This window comes from Equus quagga, chromosome 1, assembly GCF_021613505.1.
Source record: "Equus quagga isolate Etosha38 chromosome 1, UCLA_HA_Equagga_1.0, whole genome shotgun sequence".
Classification (NCBI taxonomy): Eukaryota; Metazoa; Chordata; class Mammalia; order Perissodactyla; family Equidae; genus Equus; species Equus quagga.
The window spans coordinates 86,813,869-86,831,023 of NC_060267.1; the positions used below are offsets into that span (position 1 = coordinate 86,813,869).

General features: G+C 38.1%; 1 protein-coding gene across 8 annotated transcripts in view; it reads left to right on the forward strand.

Moving 5' to 3' along the window:
- The window catches only part of GAPVD1 (GTPase activating protein and VPS9 domains 1), a 61,640-nt gene that overhangs the window by 22,928 nt on the left and 21,557 nt on the right, over positions 1–17,155 (forward strand). For 5 of the 8 annotated variants that reach the window (XM_046669366.1, XM_046669801.1, XM_046669632.1 and 2 more), the window contains 9 exons: positions 3,044–3,204; positions 5,444–5,573; positions 6,670–6,795; positions 8,688–8,861; positions 10,660–10,800; positions 11,894–12,028; positions 12,498–12,617; positions 15,513–15,590; positions 15,717–16,087. In XM_046669366.1, the coding sequence (XP_046525322.1) occupies positions 3,044–3,204; positions 5,444–5,573; positions 6,670–6,795; positions 8,688–8,861; positions 10,660–10,800; positions 11,894–12,028; positions 12,498–12,617; positions 15,513–15,590; positions 15,717–16,087 (1,436 nt within the window). The remainder of the gene's footprint in view (positions 1–3,043; positions 3,205–5,443; positions 5,574–6,669; positions 6,796–8,687; positions 8,862–10,659; positions 10,801–11,893; positions 12,029–12,497; positions 12,618–15,512; positions 15,591–15,716; positions 16,088–17,155) is intronic. The other 3 variants (XM_046669545.1, XM_046669878.1, XM_046669720.1) reach the window with 2 other exon arrangements.

The following is a 17,155-nucleotide window of genomic DNA, read 5'->3' on the forward strand; positions in this document are numbered from 1 at the left end:
CATATTTACTATTTTTACATTATTATTAATAATTGGCCTTTTATCAACTGAGCTATCTTTGTTATTTTACAAAATAAAGCAAAAGTTTCATTTTATTTTGTTTATTCATTTATTTATGAATTAGGTTTAATTAAGCTGTGTTCACTTAGAAAACACCCATTATCTCTCTCTCTCTATGTATATATGTGCAAAAAAAATTAATTGAGCATATACCATGTACCAAACGCTAGGTAAGCACTTCATAAATGTTGTTTCATTTAATCCATGCAAAAAGAGTAAGTGTAATCACTCTCCTGCAGGTGGGGCACTGTGTTAGCCACTAGAGATACAGAGACCATTAGGACATGCCCTCACTCTCAAGTTAGTTGCTGATAGTCTAGTTGGGGAGAGCAAGAAGAGACCATTAAACCTTCAGCACACTAAGTGTCTGCTGAAGATAAGCACAGAAGGTTGTGGGAAGCCTAACTTAGCCCCGGGGAGTGATGGTATCAGAAGATCCTGGAGCAGGTGAAGCCTGTACTTTCTTTTGAAGGATGAATGGGAGTTAGAAAAAGTAAACAAGATAGGGAAGGAATGTTTAGGCCAAGGGAACAAAGTGTTTTAGTGCCAATTTTTTAATGATAATAAGGAGCTCTGCAATAGTTAGTGAACATGAATGGTTATTGTATTTTATACATTTTGAAGAATGGGATTTCATTTTTAAACTTCCATGAGCTAATTTGCTTAGAACTGTCAGTTTCTTAAAATTAATCTACTTTATTTTATTTTTATTTTTACTTTTGGTGAGGAAGATTGGCCCTGAGCTAACATCTGTTGCCAGTCCTCTTTTTGCTTGAGGAAGATTGTTGCTGAGCTAACATCTGTGCCAGTCTTCCTCTATTTTGTATGTGGGTTGCCTGCCACAGCATGGCTTGATGAATGGAGTGCAGGTCTGCCCCCGGGATCTGAACCTAGGAGCCCTGGGCTGTCAAAGCGGAGCGTGCTGAACTTAACCACTATGCCACTGGGCTGGCCCCAGATTTATCTACTTTCCCTTTAGCAGAATATGGAGTAATATCAATGACAGGAGCATGGCATCATATTCTTTAAGTGTTTGGCTTTCATCATACCCAAATGCCAATTTTCAGAATTAAAAATAGAAAAAAAACGAAGTTTGACACTCAGTGATTTCTAACATTTTAGGTTATTTGCACTTTGTTAACTTGAAGAAAGCAGTGGGTTTTTGGTAAATCAGAGATTTTTTTCCTGCATTATTCGCTCCTGTACATTACTTCTTTCATTTCTTGTCATCCAGAAGTGTCATTAAATATGGGTGTGATGGAAAGTAAATTTCAAATGTTTGTATAGTCATATGACCTGGTCATTGAATTTGTTTCATATTTTTAAAAATGTGTCCATTATTCAGAGGGTTGATTTTCTTTCTGTTTAATGCTTTCACAACCCAGGACAACAGTTAGCAGCCATCACTGCCTGGGGTTCCTCAGCCACGAATCTTACCACTCATGTTACTCTAGTAACCCCATTTGGTGGGTACTAGGCTGTTCTTCCTCTTCCTGTATAACTTTTATTTAAGAAATAGTTTATAAAAGTGTGCTCCATGTGCATGTTGCTTTTGCTTTATGTAAATTGCTACATGAATTTTGATTACTTGCGTTTTTATAAATTGTAAAGTTAGTTACTTAAGGTTCATGAAGTTGAGTTTAAGTTCACAATTCAGTACAAGATAGTGAGAGTGAGCAAATAAAGGTGTGAGGGACCCTGTTCTGACTTCTGGAAGCTGATGTGCACTCTGAAGTTTGAGAGAAAGAGTGATTAATGACAGATCCGCAGCACTGTGGGGAGGATGAGTGTGTGTTTTTCTGTCTTCAGGTGGGTCAGTGTTCACTCAAAGTGAAGCTGAAAGACTCCTGTTACTGTAGAGGGTTTTTGCTTTATGTTTGTCCTTTTGGTTGTTTTGCACTGAAAGAAAATTTCTATATGGTATTCTGATTGTATTGAATTTCATTGCCCTCTGAAAGAAAATTGAAACTCATCACAGATTAAAACTCATAAATTGTCACAAACTATATAAATCTTTCAGTGTCCAAAAGTTCTTATAAGGTCTACAGGATGAGTTATTTTAGAAAAAAGTATCACTTGTTTACTTATAGGTAGGGGGAAAAAACACCCCAAAATAATTACATCTTTTATTAGTTTAGAATATTTCCATAAAGCAGAAAGGAAACTTATTCAAATATAGTCAAATCTTCTCTCTTGTGTTTTTGGAAAGAGTTTAATACATTTCAGGAAAGGGGCTGGCCCCATGGCCGAGCGGTTAAGTTCATGTGCTCCGCTTCAGTGACCCAGGGTTTCACCAGTTCGAACCCTGGCGTGAACATGGCACCTCTTATCACGCCATGCTGAGGTGGCGTCCCACATGGCACAACTAGAAGGACCCACAACTAAAAATACACACTATGTACCAGGGGGCTCTGGGAGAAAAAGGAAAAATAAAATCTTAAAAAAAAAAGTACATTTCAGGAAAAACAATGTGTTTTCAAAAACTGATTCTGGTTTTGTCATCAGTTGCCTAGTTAAGGTATATTACTTTATATGGCTATTAGATTTCTATATGAAGTTTTCTAATGCCTATAAGTTATTAGTATGGGAGATCTGTGGCAATTAAATCATTTCATAGGAGAAATAGTTGAAGCCATCTTGGAAAGATAAGAAATAAGGTAATCTTTTCTTGTCACCCCTAGTCTTGAGTTGATTGGTATGCGTCTGCTGTTCTGCAGGTGTGATCATCCGTGTGTCACTCCCTGTCAGGTGAACATGGATCGTTGTTTCTGATTATCACTTTTGAAAGAGAATCTGCATTAGTCATCAGTAGATTAACTGGGAAGATGTAGGGTTTTTTTCCTTACTCATATTCTCCCTAGTCTTTTTTTGTGCATGTGCAAATGTTCTACATTAATAGAAAATATATTTTTGTATTTAGTGTGCTATTTTCTTCATTTTTTCTTTTTCTCTAAATGATCTTATTTGAAAATTTTTTTTTTAGCAACTCGGAGCAGAAATCGCACCAATGTGCTAATGGACTTACATATGGACCATGAAGGATCGTCTCAAGAAACCATCCAGGAGGTACAGCCAGAAGAGGTGTTGGTCATTTCCTTAGGGACGGGTCCCCAGCTAACTCCAGGGATGATGTCAGAAAATGAGGTACGAATGTGCTGTTACATTTAACTTATGGTCATCAATGTTAAGAAATTTAGATTTTTTTCTTCCAATTAATGGTTGCTTCTATAAATCAATGTACATTTAATGAATGTTGTTCATTACCTTCAGTGGGTCTACCATAGCACTCCATCAAATGCTCAACTCCCTGCGAACAGTTCTGGAGACCCTTCTCATTAATATATCTATGGCTATGGCACCATAGTTGGTGACCAAGTCCAGACCAAAAGGAATTTCCTCATAGTCGTAGGTGACACAGGTAGCCAGGAAATTGCAGTATGGAAATTAAAAAGATTTTTCTAGTGACCCGTAGGAAATGTCTTATGTTTCTTTTCTTTCTAATAATATACTAGTGGTATTCCTTCTTTAAAGGGCCAAACATTCTTTAGAAATATTTTCTGTTCTTTAGTCAGTTCGGAAGAAATCAAAGTGAAAACTGAAAAGAAAATTATGAAAGTAAAATATTTTGAAGAAATGGGGTTGAGGGTATGGGAATCAACTTTAAGATATTTGTAAGCAGAAGGGCTTGAGACAGAGGCAAAAGGAAAGAAATCTTGATTCTAAAGGTAGGAGCTTCTTCTCATAGATTGTGACCTCCTGAAGAAAAAAGCAGCATCTTATGTTCAACAATTATGCAGGAAAACCTGCTCCTGGACGGGAAGAGGGGACCAGTTAGAGGGGGTGCTAAAGTGATGATGATGTTGGTAAAGGTAGGTTTGGGACTGCGGTGTGACTTGTAGGAAGGAGGACTGTCAACCTCCAAAAACCTGTCCCTCCACACACATACAAAAATGGATAAACTGGCAAAAATTGTCAGAATCAACTTTTTAGGTACTTTGGAAGGTAGTCAAAAATTTATAACAACCATGGAAATGCTTAATGAGTAAAAAAAGTGCTGAATTTTAGTCAGAGAGCTGTGTCACATTTTACCTTACCCTGTTACCTTCCACCAACCCCGAGCTCAGTGGCAGCCTGGAAGATGGCAGCCTGCATCTCTGTGCAGGGAAACATCTTCATTGTGACAGGGTCCTCTTGTTTTCTGTTAATTCATCCTGCTCTCTAGGCCTTTAGATGGATTTTTCCTGAAGTTTCATTGCACATCACTCACTATGATGAATTTAAAGGTCCAAGTTATCTTAAAAATACAAAATGTAAAATTTTTATGTCTGCATTTAATTTCAAGCAAATAGGAAAAAAATTCTATTTTTAAATGACCTTTTAAAAGCATCACATGAGTAAATATGTAGAGTCATTAAAAAGCCTTTAATTTACTCAGATGCAGGGTCAAAACAGCACCTAGAGGAGTTTGTTTTTTTTCTTTTTCCATTCTAAGTGAGGATACTGTTCTTCCTTTACGTTCCAGCCACGGCTTAGGAACTCAACAACTGTGAGTTGATGTTCCTTATGTGTGCTTAAAACATGCTGTGTGATTTCCAGCAAAGCACTCGATTCTTCCTGAAATTGGAGATAAACATACAAAGCTAGGTTATGAGGCTTGTGGGGAGTGAGAAGTAAATATGTTGTTTTGAAATCACCTAACAAATAGAAAACATAAAAAGGCCATCAGCTCTAAGCTAGATATGGCTGTGAAGTCACACTTCTGCTCCTGGTATGGACTCCTGTGGCTGTATGGATGGTGATCAATGGAGGTTCAAACTAGACTGGTTAACTTCTGGTACCTACAAGATAATTTGTTTACATGTCTTCTTCCTGTTGAATTAGTTTATTAACTTCTGAAAAAATGTACTGCAAATTTACTGTGTCATTTTACCATGCCGAATGCATCTTTTTGCTTAGTCCTCACCCAACTCTGTGGCATACATACTGTTACGTCACCATTTTATAGATGAAGAGACTGAGGCTTAGGGAGCGTAAATAACTTATCCAAGGTTACAGCATTGCTGATGGCCGAACCAGAAGGAGCAGCCTGCTGACTCCAGAGCCTTCTGACTCCTGCAGTCCTAACTGCACTGCTCGTCTCAGGTCTGGTTGTCTGCTCAGGCTCTGACCCTGGTAGGGTGATGGAAAGGCGTAGGCTGAGTTCTTTTAACTGATAGACTTTCATTCCGGGGGTACTTAAAACTTGATCAGAACCTTGTAAATGGGCTTTTAGTTAAAAATGATAATTTAAGATTAAGAAGAACTTAAATATGCATTTGCTGTGGTTTGTTTTCTTAGCAATAATCTTTCAGTTGTGGTAAACCCATGGCATTTTATTTTTCAGGTCCTAAACATGCAACTTTCGGATGGAGGACAAGGAGATGTCCCTGTCGATGAAAACAAACTCCACGGTAAACCTGATAAAACCTTGCGCTTTTCCCTCTGCAGTGATAATCTGGAAGGAATATCTGAAGGTGAAGGGTTACTTCATTCAAGGAGTTGTGTGATTCAAGTAATGTTTTGTTTTGTGTTCTTTAAAGGAGCCTTCTAAATTATAATTATACCATCTGTGCCACTCACTGAGGAGAGTAATGAAGTTTTCCTGTAATGATCTAGAAGATTTGGCTGTAAAGATTGTTTCTTGAATAAAATTAAGATTGCAAGAGACCTTTGGTCATATAAAATGGGGAAGATATGTCTTTCTTGAGACTTGAATAAGAAGTTTCGCTTCTCTGCTATTGATATATACCAAAGCTTGTAGAGCTCCTTTAGAGGGATATAATGCATGTCTAAATGGAAAAAAATGGATTCACTAGTATTTCAGGATGTTGTGTATACTTTTAGTGTTCTGTATTTCTTTATTCACACACTTACACCTTTATGAAGTAGAAAGATACAGTGAAAATAGGAGTAAAAAAGAAAATTAAAAGCCAAGATTGTAAAGAGAGAATTTGTCATTCCATGTACTAGGATAACTTGTTAATGAAAAAAGTTCAAGTTTACTAACATTTTAAAATAAACATCAAATGTAATAACTTTTCCTTTTTTCTAACTTCAAAACATAAGTAATATATGTTCATTCTAGAAAATGCAGCAAAGAAGTTGAATCATCTATAATTTCACCATTTTGTAATAACATTTTGGTTTATTTGTAGCAAAATTAGGTTTATTCTGTTCTGTAACCTTTTTTGTTGACAGTGTAATGGTAACATTTCCCTTTGTAGTTTAGCATTCTTAAATAACATGGATTTTAATGGCTGTTTTCTTTAACTTCAAATGGGCATATCATTTATTTAAACATTCTTTTATGATGAAGCGTGTAGATTGCGTCTACTTTTCAGACATTATAAGAAGCCCTGCAACAAGCAACCTAGATGAATTTTTGATTAGTTCCTTAGGATAAATTCCTAGAAGCAGAATTGCTGGCTTAAAGGGCATGTATATTTTTAAGGTATAAATGCAGTATAAAAGCACTTTAATCAGCCTTTAGTCTCTAATAAGGCATGAAAAATTGCATGGTGGCTCATGACTGTTTTAAAAAGCTCACTCACAGTGTAAACATTTGTCTAGGTCCTTCAAATCGCTCTAATTCAGTATCCTCTCTAGACCTGGAAGGAGAGTCTGTATCAGAACTTGGAGCAGGACCTTCTGGGAGTAATGGAGTTGAAGCTCTACAACTCTTAGAGCATGAGCAAGGTAAAGTGAGGTGGGACACAACTGCTCAAGTAGCATAGAGTTTACCTGTTGCAGGATGAGCAGTGTGTTCCCATGTAAGTTGGCTGTGTTCAGTAAGAGAAGTTGTTTTAGTTGATTATATAATGACCATTAAGTTTGCGTTTATTCAGAGTTCCTTTAGCTCTTAAAAATATGTTTAGTTGGTAAGTGAATTGTTTAGGCTTAAATTACATAGAATAATTAAAATGAATTTCTTGAATTCTGTAATATTTGGTATTTTAATTCAGTAATATTAAAATTTTAAGGGATACAAAGATAAATAGTCAGGGCTCAAGTCACTTAGAATAGGAAGGGAATGGTACACAAATGATTAAAAATATCATAAAAGTGCTTTGGCAGTTCTGAGTGAGACATAGGTGTGGTTGAAAGTGTAGAGAAGAGCTTATTGGCAGAAAATACTAGCCTTAAAGCCTGGCTGGGGTTGCATTGGCAGAAACTGGAGACAGGCCACTTTAGGGGAAGGAATAGTGTAAGCAAGTCAGAGAGGTGGGAACCTAGTACTTACTCAGAAACTAGCAGGTAGGGGAATAGTGTGAGGTAAGGATCGAATAGTAGCTGGATCCCAGTTGTGCTTTAGGAAGCTTAGTTTGAAAAAGTTCTTTGGATTGTTCTTTTAAAGATCACTGGTGGGTCTCAAGGGAGTGTTGAGGGCAGATACTCTCGACTGGGTTTGAGGCAGTGATTCTTAGACTTTAGTGCGCATAAAAATTATCTGGTGAGTTTTTTTTTTTTTAAAAAGCCATTTTCCCTATCTCATTTCTAGAAATCTGGTTCAGTCCATTTTTAGAAAGGAAGCGAGTTATGCCAGTTGGGGTATGTGTGGCTTGAATAAAAGTAATGCTGTATTTTACTGGATCAGTTTGTCGTTGTATTAATTAGGATTAAATTTTCTCCAAATAACAGAAACCTAAAGTAATATTAACTTAAGACAGAAGTTGAAAGAATATCACTTCCTTAATGAACCCTCTAGGTGATTCTCATGTAGGTGGTTGGCAGTCCAGGCTTTGTGAACACTTGGTTAGGAAGTGAGTTCAGGTAAATTGCAGACTGCTTCTCATTGGTCAAGGGAAGAGAATACTCTAGAATTGGGAGGATGTATCCAAGTCAAGCGAAAAAAACAATTTTTTTTAGTATTGGTTTGTCAGTTAATTATTGCCACAATAATGCTACATAACAAATCACCCCAGAACTCAGTGACTTAAAACACTGAACATTTGTCTTTGCTCTCAAGTCTCTGGGTCAGCTCGGTGGTTCTTCTGGTTTGGACTGGGCTCACTCATGTATCTAAGGTCACCAGTGGTGGAGTACGGAGCTCTGCTAATCGTAGCTGGGGGTCAGTTGGTCAGAGGGAATTGGCTGGTCTGGGATGACCTTTGCTTTGTTCCGTGTGGTCCCTCATCCTCTATCAGGCTAACTTAAGCTTGTTCTCGTGAGAGGAGCAAGGGTTAGAGAGAGCAGAAGTTAATGAGGTCTCTTGAGGCCTAGCCTTGCAGCTGGCACGCTTCTTCCTTATCCTTTTGGCCAAAGCAAGTGACAAGGCCTGTGAAAATTCAAAGAGAGGGGAATATGATCCCAATTCTTGATCAGACTTACACTGTGGAGGATGTCAACACAGGGTGACAAATGATTGTATCCATGGCCCTAGTTAATCTGCTAGAAGGGGGAGTACTGAGCTCAGTTCAGAGAGTGAAAGAGTACATCGTAAGAGAATAGTTCAGTGTTTTGGTACTATGTGCTCAGTGTTAATGGTAAAATATGTAATTGAAAGTTCAAAGACATAATGTTCTTTAAGGTTGATTAAAAAGTCAAAGCTGTGCTACCAGTTTTTAAGTGCTTAATTTTGTTTTTGATAGCTACAACACAAGATAATCTCGACGATAAGCTAAGGAAGTTTGAAATTCGTGACATGATGGGACTGACAGATGATAGGGACATATCAGAAACAGTGAGTGAGACCTGGAGTACAGATGTCTTGGGAAGTGACTTTGACCCCAACATTGATGAAGATCGCTTGCAGGAAATTGCAGGTAACTGCTATTTGATGTCTCTGGAATATTGCTGTTTAGTTCTTCATATCCACCCGCCCTTCATGGGAGGAAACCTCAGTGCTCTGACGAGCATGGTGTATATGTTAGCGTCAACTAGGAAACTGAGATAACTTTATGTAACAAGGCATTTGTGTATTTTTTTTCTTTACTTAAATATAGGTAGCAGTTTCCCTGTTTACATTTAACTCCCCCTTCCCCCTCCCAGAGAAAGAAAAACCAATCTTTTGAATTACCTTCTTGCCAGTCTTGTTTGCAGGGTAGAGTGTATGTTGTTAGTCTGTGATTAGGATATTCTTTTGAGACTAAACAGCTTATCTTAAGATGAAAATTCTTACAGATTATAGCCATAAAATCTTTCTGAATAATATCAATACTGAGATTCTCTAAAACTTGAGTTTACTTCTAAAAGGATTAATTCAGTTCCAAAGGTAACCACTTTTTTTGTTTTTTTGTTTTTGAGGAAGATTAGCCCTGAGCTAACTGCTGCCAATCCTCCTCTTTTTGCTGAGGAAGACTGGCTCTGAGCTAACGTCCATGCCCATCTTCCTCTACTTTTTTATATGTGGGATGCCTACCACAGCATGGTGTGCTAAGTGGTGCCGTGTCCACACCCAGGATCCGAACTGGCGAACCCCAGGCTCCGGAGTGGAACATACACATTTAACCGTTGTGCCACCAGGCTGGCCCCCAGTTTTTTGGGTTTTTTTTATGTCAAGCTTACTGAGGTACAATTTATATATATTAAAATTCACCCTTTTTGGGATACTGTTCTGTGAGTTCTCAGAGTTCAACTACCATCTTCGTTTTCTTTTTAAATCATGAAATATTTCAAACAAATACAAGAGAGAATAGTATAATGACCTCCGTTTGCCCGTCCTTCAGCTTCAACAATTATATGTACACACAGGGCAAGTTTGGTTTCATCTCTGCTCCCACCCTCACCGTTTTATCCCCTGTCCCCATTCTGTTGTGGCAAGTTTGAGACATCATTTTATTTGTTATTTCATGACATATCTTTAAAAGGTAACTTTTACCAGGAACTTTTTTCCAAAAAATTTTTCACGTACTGAAGTAGAATTGTTCTTGTATTAGGTTTGATCAGAAGTAGTGGAGCATTCTAAACTTGAGTATTTTTAACACAGGTGTACAATAATGTTTAATCCTCTCTATTTGTATTTTTAAGTAGTGTAAATAGATTTCTTAATTGGTTTTGCATTAGTTGTTCCAGATGCCAAAGTAGTATTTTTCATGGCAGTAAGCTGTATTTGAGCAATAAGCTGTATTTGCAGTTGAATGAGTGCTAAAGAGGTGTGTATTTTCCTGCAAATATATTTTATTGCTCTGAATATGCGGCTAATGTGCCAGAAGAAAACATATCTGACCAGTATAACTTTCTGTGGTTAAATATCTCTGTTTGAGTGTTTTTAATCCCTGTAGGAGTACAGATTTTAGCAAGATGCTAGGGACACACGTAAAATTTGTTAAAAAACCAAGGTGAAAGTTAATTGAAATGACTTGACCTAATGATGTGTGTTTTGTCTATGGCGAGTCCAAGGTGAACAGGAAGAAACTGATGAAAAGGAGCTTGTGCTGTTATGATCAAAGTGGGAAATTGTGTTTTTAGTGGTGTTATTGATTGGAATTACTTTTACCTTGGCTGCTTTCTTGTGGGTAGACTGGAGAGATTTTGTTAGCCTAGTGTCTGGCCTTTCTCCATTATCACTGCTCCTTTCCATCAGGACCTTTGTTAACCTTTTGCTCCCCGCTGGTTATACAGGTGCAGCAGCAGAGAACATGTTAGGCAGTTTACTGTGCCTGCCAGGTTCAGGGTCAGTACTGCTTGACCCCTGCACTGGTTCTACCATATCAGAGACGACAAGCGAAGCTTGGAGTGTAGAGGTATTGCCAAGTGACTCAGGTTAGTATGGTGTCATTGTTTGCTTTTTGATTTGCACAGAAGTTTTAAATGTAAGGTATCCAAATTTCTCTCTTGTGTACATTTTGTCAAATACACATTTGACAAGCACAAAGCAATCACATTGCTAGGAATTTCAAATGGAAAATTAGGGGATTTTCTGTCCATCAAGAAAAAAATGCACTGTTGGATGGTGTAGGCTAAGATGGCAGGTGCTTTCTGACTCTGTTCAGTTATTTTGGAAGCAATTGTTAGTAACTCATCAGGCTTCAGTGTGGGATATTCAGCATCTTCTAAGATCAGTATCTCTCACTAACTCATCGTAAAATAGCAATAGCAACACAACTCGAACCCTGAGTAGTTGGATGCTTGGTCAAGCGTGTTTAGAGTTAGCCCGGCGGAGAACCTGACTCTTTAAAAGATATCTCATGTGTGTTTGAAATGCATTGAGATTGAGACTCTGGAGTCCCGAGAATTATTTTTTGCAGATTATAAATGTACGTAAAGTGTTTTGTACTTTGTCTTGTGTATTGCCGTTCTTTTTTTTTCTGATCATAAAGATAAATCTTTGCCTTCAACTAAATCTCAACTACCAGAGTGCAAATATAAGTAACTATATGTCTGAAATGCATTTTATCTGATCTACTTGACTCAAGAATAGTTAAGTGATCCTGATACATGTTTTATATTGTTAACGTGTTCAGACACGCTAACCTTGATGTAAGGAGAGAGTAGGATTAGCTCACTGTTGATTGTGCATCCGTAGGAGTTATTTTTTAGAAAGTGATTGATTTCATGCTAAGCTATTCTGTATTCTCTTGTTCAGTGTGCTTGTTAACCAACAGCGTACCCTGTGAGATTAGTGATTTGGAAGCAGAGTTTTCATCTTTACAACAAACTGACCTCTATTGGGATGAAAATCATGCCCTTGAGTTAACACTTGATCTAACTAACTTTGCTAACTGGCCCAGACTTAGAAATCCATTTACACAGATTTCATTCATGCCCTGGTAGCTTTCTTCCTCTGGGTCACAAAAGCTGAAACTGTGGCATTCTAACAGAATCACTAATGTGACACCTCACCTCTTCTGTCTAGAGGCCCCAGATCTAAAGCAGGAGGAGCGCCTGCAGGAACTGGAGAGCTGTTCTGGACTGGGTAGCACATCTGATGATACGGATGTCAGGGAGGTCAGTTCCCGCCCCAGCACTCCAGGCCTCAGTGTTGTGTCGGGTATGTCTGTCTTGTTTTAAGGAATAAGGATTTCAAGGTGTGTTTCCACCTCCCTATTTATAAAGTTGATGGCAAAGAGATACATTTTTATTTAATAGCTGAGTAATTTCCAGGAAACAAAATTATTTCTGTGGGACCTTAAATCTATAAGAACTTAATGTGTAGCTTTATAGAGCCTGTTGAAGTAGATGGCAAACAGTCTGTGTGTGCTCCTTCTTTAACTCTTATCTGTTCTTGGTAGCCTCTGCTACTATGTTTATATATCACATGATAATTCTGATTATGTTGTGCAAACCAAGGTAAATGTATTGAAGCTATAGTACAATAAAGCATATAATACCAAACAACTCACATGTATAGACCAAAAAGATTTGAGAATATTTACACTTCTCCATATACTTCATATACTTTCTGTGTGGTTACTTTGTTCTTCTTGCTGTTTATTTTTTTCCTTTTTTTTTTTTTTAAGGCATAAGTGCAACCTCTGAGGATATTCCTAATAAGATTGAAGACCTGAGATCTGAGTGCAGCTCTGATTTTGGAGGTAAAGATTCTGTCACTAGTCCAGACATGGATGAAATAACTCATGGTAAGAAGGGGAAATGAGAATGACTTTTAAAAATGATTACATTCATAGGTGAAACTGGCAGTCTTACACATTGCTGGTGATAATAGCAATTGTTAGAGCACTTTGGGGCATAATTTAGCAGTACTTAGAGAAGGCCTTAAAAGTTCACATACTAAATTTGGGCAAGTTAGTCCACTTTAGGAATCAGTCATAAGGAAACAGTTCCATGTATGGAGAAAGTCTTATGCACAGAGATGTTCTTCATAACATTTATGTTGGCAGAAAATTAGAAACAACTTAAGAATGAAAAATAGAATGGCGAAGTGACTTTTGATGTAACCGCTTATGCGAATTTATGCAGCTATTCTTTTTTTTTTTTTTTTTGGAAGATTTTATTTTTTCCTTTTTCTCCCAAAGCCCCCCGGTACATAGTTGTGTATTTTTAGTTGTGAGTCCTTCTAGCTGTGGCATGTGGGATGCCGCCTCAGCATGGCTTGATGAGCGGTGCCATGTCTGCGCCCAGGATTCAAACTGGCAAAACCCTGGGCTGCTGAAGCAGAGCGTGTGATCTTAACCACTCTGGCCACAGGGCCACTATGCAGCTGTTCTTAAATGCTTTAAAGAATATGAACTAACTTGGAGAAATACCTAGAACATAATATCACTTAGTTTATTTTAAAGAATTTTATATGTAAGATAATAAAACATTAGAAAGCGTATCATAGAGAAAGCACTGGAAAGAAATACCAAAGTGCTAGCAGTGGTTTTATATATTGGGTACTGAGTTTTGAGGTACCTTTTTTCCTTTACATTTCTGTTTGTTTTAAGCCAAGATTTCTCCTCTTCAACATTATTGACATTTTGGGCCAGGTATTCTTTGTTGTGGGGGCCTGCCCTGTGGGTGGTATGATGTTTAGCAGCATCTCTGGCCGCTACCAGGAGCTTACCACCCAGCTCCTTCCCCTGCAGTTGTGACAACCAAAAATGTCTCCAGACATTGATCCTTTGAGGGCTGAAATAGTTGAGAACCAGTGTTGTAAAACAGCCCTTTTCAAAGTGTGGTCTCCATGGACCACTGAGGGCCTTTAAGACACTTTTGAGGGAATCCAGACTATGAGGTCAAAACTATTTTCATAATGATAAAAAGTTATCATCCTTTTCACTGTATTGACGTTTGCACTGACAATGCACAGGCAAAGGTGGGTAAATTTGCTGAGGTCCTTAGCACGAGGCAAGGCACTGGCAGCAGAACTTGCTAGCTAGTAGCCTTTGTATTCTCTCACAGTTAAAAAAAAAAAAGGTTTACTTATGAATGTCTTGGATAAGCAGTAAAAATTAATTCCATTTCAACTCTTGAGTACACATCTTTTTTTTTTTTGAGGAAGATTATCCCTGAGCTAACATCTGCTGCCAATCTTCCTCTTTTTTTCTGAGGAAGACTGGCCCTGAGCTAACATCCATGCCCATCTTCCTCTACTTCCTCTACACCTACGACAGCATGGCTTGCCAGGCGGTGCCGTGTCTGCACCCAGGATCCGAACTGGCGAATCCTGGGCAGCGAAGCAGAATGTGTGCACTTAACTGCTGCGCCACCAGGCCGGCCCCGAGTACGCATCTTTTTAATATTCTGTGTGAAGAAATAGAAATAAAGCGTTTCTGCTGTATTCTGAAATATGATGAAGTATCTCAAGGAAAAGCACTTATATGATTATTTGAGCTGTGAGCTTAACTAGCTGTTTTTTTCCTGTTTATTTTTCACAAAACACCAGTTTTACTTGAAAGAATGACAGACAAACTATAGTTATTATACGTGGGTATTTGGCAGACATTTCTTAAAAATTAACAACGCAAGCCTCACTTCAAGGAAAACAACGGACAGAGGAGAATTTGTTGCCAATGATGAAGTTCAAGCTTTTAGATAAAAATTAGAATTTTGGAAAACTTGTACCCACCTCCATGAGCTTGACAGCTTCCCACTATTGAAAGACTTTTCTGGTGAGATTGGTGGTGATATTAAGAATGTGATTTTTCAATATCACATGTTGAAATGTGTCAACATTTGAAAGATCTGCATATCTAACTGAACCAGTATTTTCCAGATGATCAGGGCATGGTGTTACAAAATCATGCATGAGTAAAAGATCCATTCAAAGTGCAAGACCAATTAATTTTAGTGTAACAGAGTACAAAATATTCATTGATTTGGTTTCAGATTCCACATTATAGCTAACCTTGAAAAAACTACTACTTGTCAAGATTTGGTGTAATATCAAAGAAGGCTATCCACAGTTACCTGAAAAGACTATTAAAATATTGTTGCTTTTCCAACTACTTATGTGCAAGGCCAGCTTTTCTTTATGTACCTCAAGCAAAACAACGTGTTGCACCAGATCGAGAACAGAATCAGTTGTGAGAATCCAGCTGTGTTCTATTAAGCCATACGTTAAAGGAATTTGCAAAATTGTAAATAGCGTCACTCTTCTTGCTGTTTTTTATTTTGGAAAATATAGTTATTTTTCATTAAAAGGGGTTATTTGTGTTGTCATTTAGTGGACATATTTAAATGGATTACTATATTTATGCGCTTCTTTTCAGTTTTAACTTGTAATATGTTAAATATCAATAGATGTAACTAACATAATGAAAAGCTCTTTGGGTCAGTAATTTTTAAGAGCATAAATGTACCACTAGACCGCTTAAATGTAGTGAAAATCCATGTGTGTAGGTAAAACATCAGATGAATTTGAAGTAACCAGAGTTTGATATTGATTAGATTTTTTTTTCTGATATGCCCCTCAAATTTTAATTGCTTAAAAAAGGAAAACTGGAAGAATGCTAGAACCTTTTTCACTGTGTTGAAACTCTCCACGAGTCCTGAGTTCTGACGTCGTCTCACAGTTTGCCGGTCTGTTTTAGGTGCCCACCAGCTGACCTCTCCTCCTTCGCAGTCTGAGTCTCTGCTTGCCATGTTTGATCCACTGTCTTCACATGAAGGTAAACTAGTCACATGAACTTTGTAACTCTTGTCTTATCAGGGACAGAAGAACAAAACCAAAGCCCTTTGTTAATGCCTTTGTTGGATCAGTTGTGTCTCAGTGGCAAACCTTTCCTGTGTTCCAGGGGCCTCTGCTGTGGTAAGGCCAAAGGTTCACTATGCCAGGCCATCGCATCCACCACCAGATCCCCCAATCCTGGAAGGAGCTGTGGGAGGACATGAGGCCAGGTTGCCAAACTTTGGTTCCCATGTTTTAACTCCGGCTGAAATGGAGGCCTTCAGGCAAAGGCATTCTTACCCTGAGAGATTAGTTCGCAGCAGGAGCTCTGATATAGTGTCTTCTGTCCGGCGACCCATGAGTGACCCCAGCTGGAACCGACGTCCAGGGAATGAAGAGCGAGAACTCCCTCCAGCCGCAGCCATTGGTGCTACTTCTTTGATGGCTGCACCTCATTCATCATCTTCATCCCCGAGTAAGGACTCCTCAAGAGGAGAGGTATGGAGCTCAAGCCGTATAGAAGAATTGGCTAATTGTGGTCAGCTGTAGCGTTCTATCTGCCTGGTTCTCCTGCTCTCTGAAATTAACGTGGAATACATACATCTAAGATTAAGGATGGACAGTAGAGATGATTAAAGATGATTTATCTGTCTAGTATATCCATGACCATACCCCATGGGAAACCTCTACTATTTTCTACTACTGACTACTTTTTTGTAGTAATGTTTTAACTTTTCTCTAAGCAATTTTGTATCTAATTTCACTTAAAACCTCACAGTTTCCTTCTGAGATGGTTAGATGAGGTATTGTTTTTTTCCCCAAGGAGGTATTATTTTTTATTTTGCAGCAATCACAGAGTTACAAAAAAGTTGGAAGTAGTTACAAAGAACTCCCCCCCAACCATGTCAGAGTAAGTTGATCCACCACCTATGAATACTTAAGTGTAAGTTTCCTACAAACAAGCATCTTCTTCTACACATCAGAGTATGACCATCACCCTCAGGAAATTAAAATTGATACATTACTACCAGCTAATTCTCACACCCTACTAATGCGTCCCCAGTTGTCCCAGTAACATTCTTTAGATCAAAAGGATCCCATTCAGAATCACATCTTGTATTTAGTTGTCATGTCTCTTTTAGGCTAGAACATTTCCTCAGTTTTTCCTTGATTTTCATGACCTTCATCCTCTTGAAAATTGCAGGCCAGTTATTTTCTAGAATGTCCCTCAATTTAGGTTTGTTGGATGTTTCCTCATGATTAGATTGAGGTTATTCATCTTTGGCAGGAGTATCACTGAAGTGACTCTGTGTTCTTTTCATTACATCCTGTCAGGTAGCACGCAATTTTATTTATTCCATCACTGTGCTGTTCATTTGGATCATTTGATAAAGGTGTTGTCTGCCGGGCTTCACCACTGTAAAGTTGTTTTTTTCCCCTTTTGTAATTAATAAGTAACTTTAGGGGGAGGGGAGACTTGAAAATATGCAAATATCCTTTTCCTCATCAAATTTTAAATTTATCAACTTATTAGCTCATGATTTTCTATTTTAGTCAGCGAGTTTG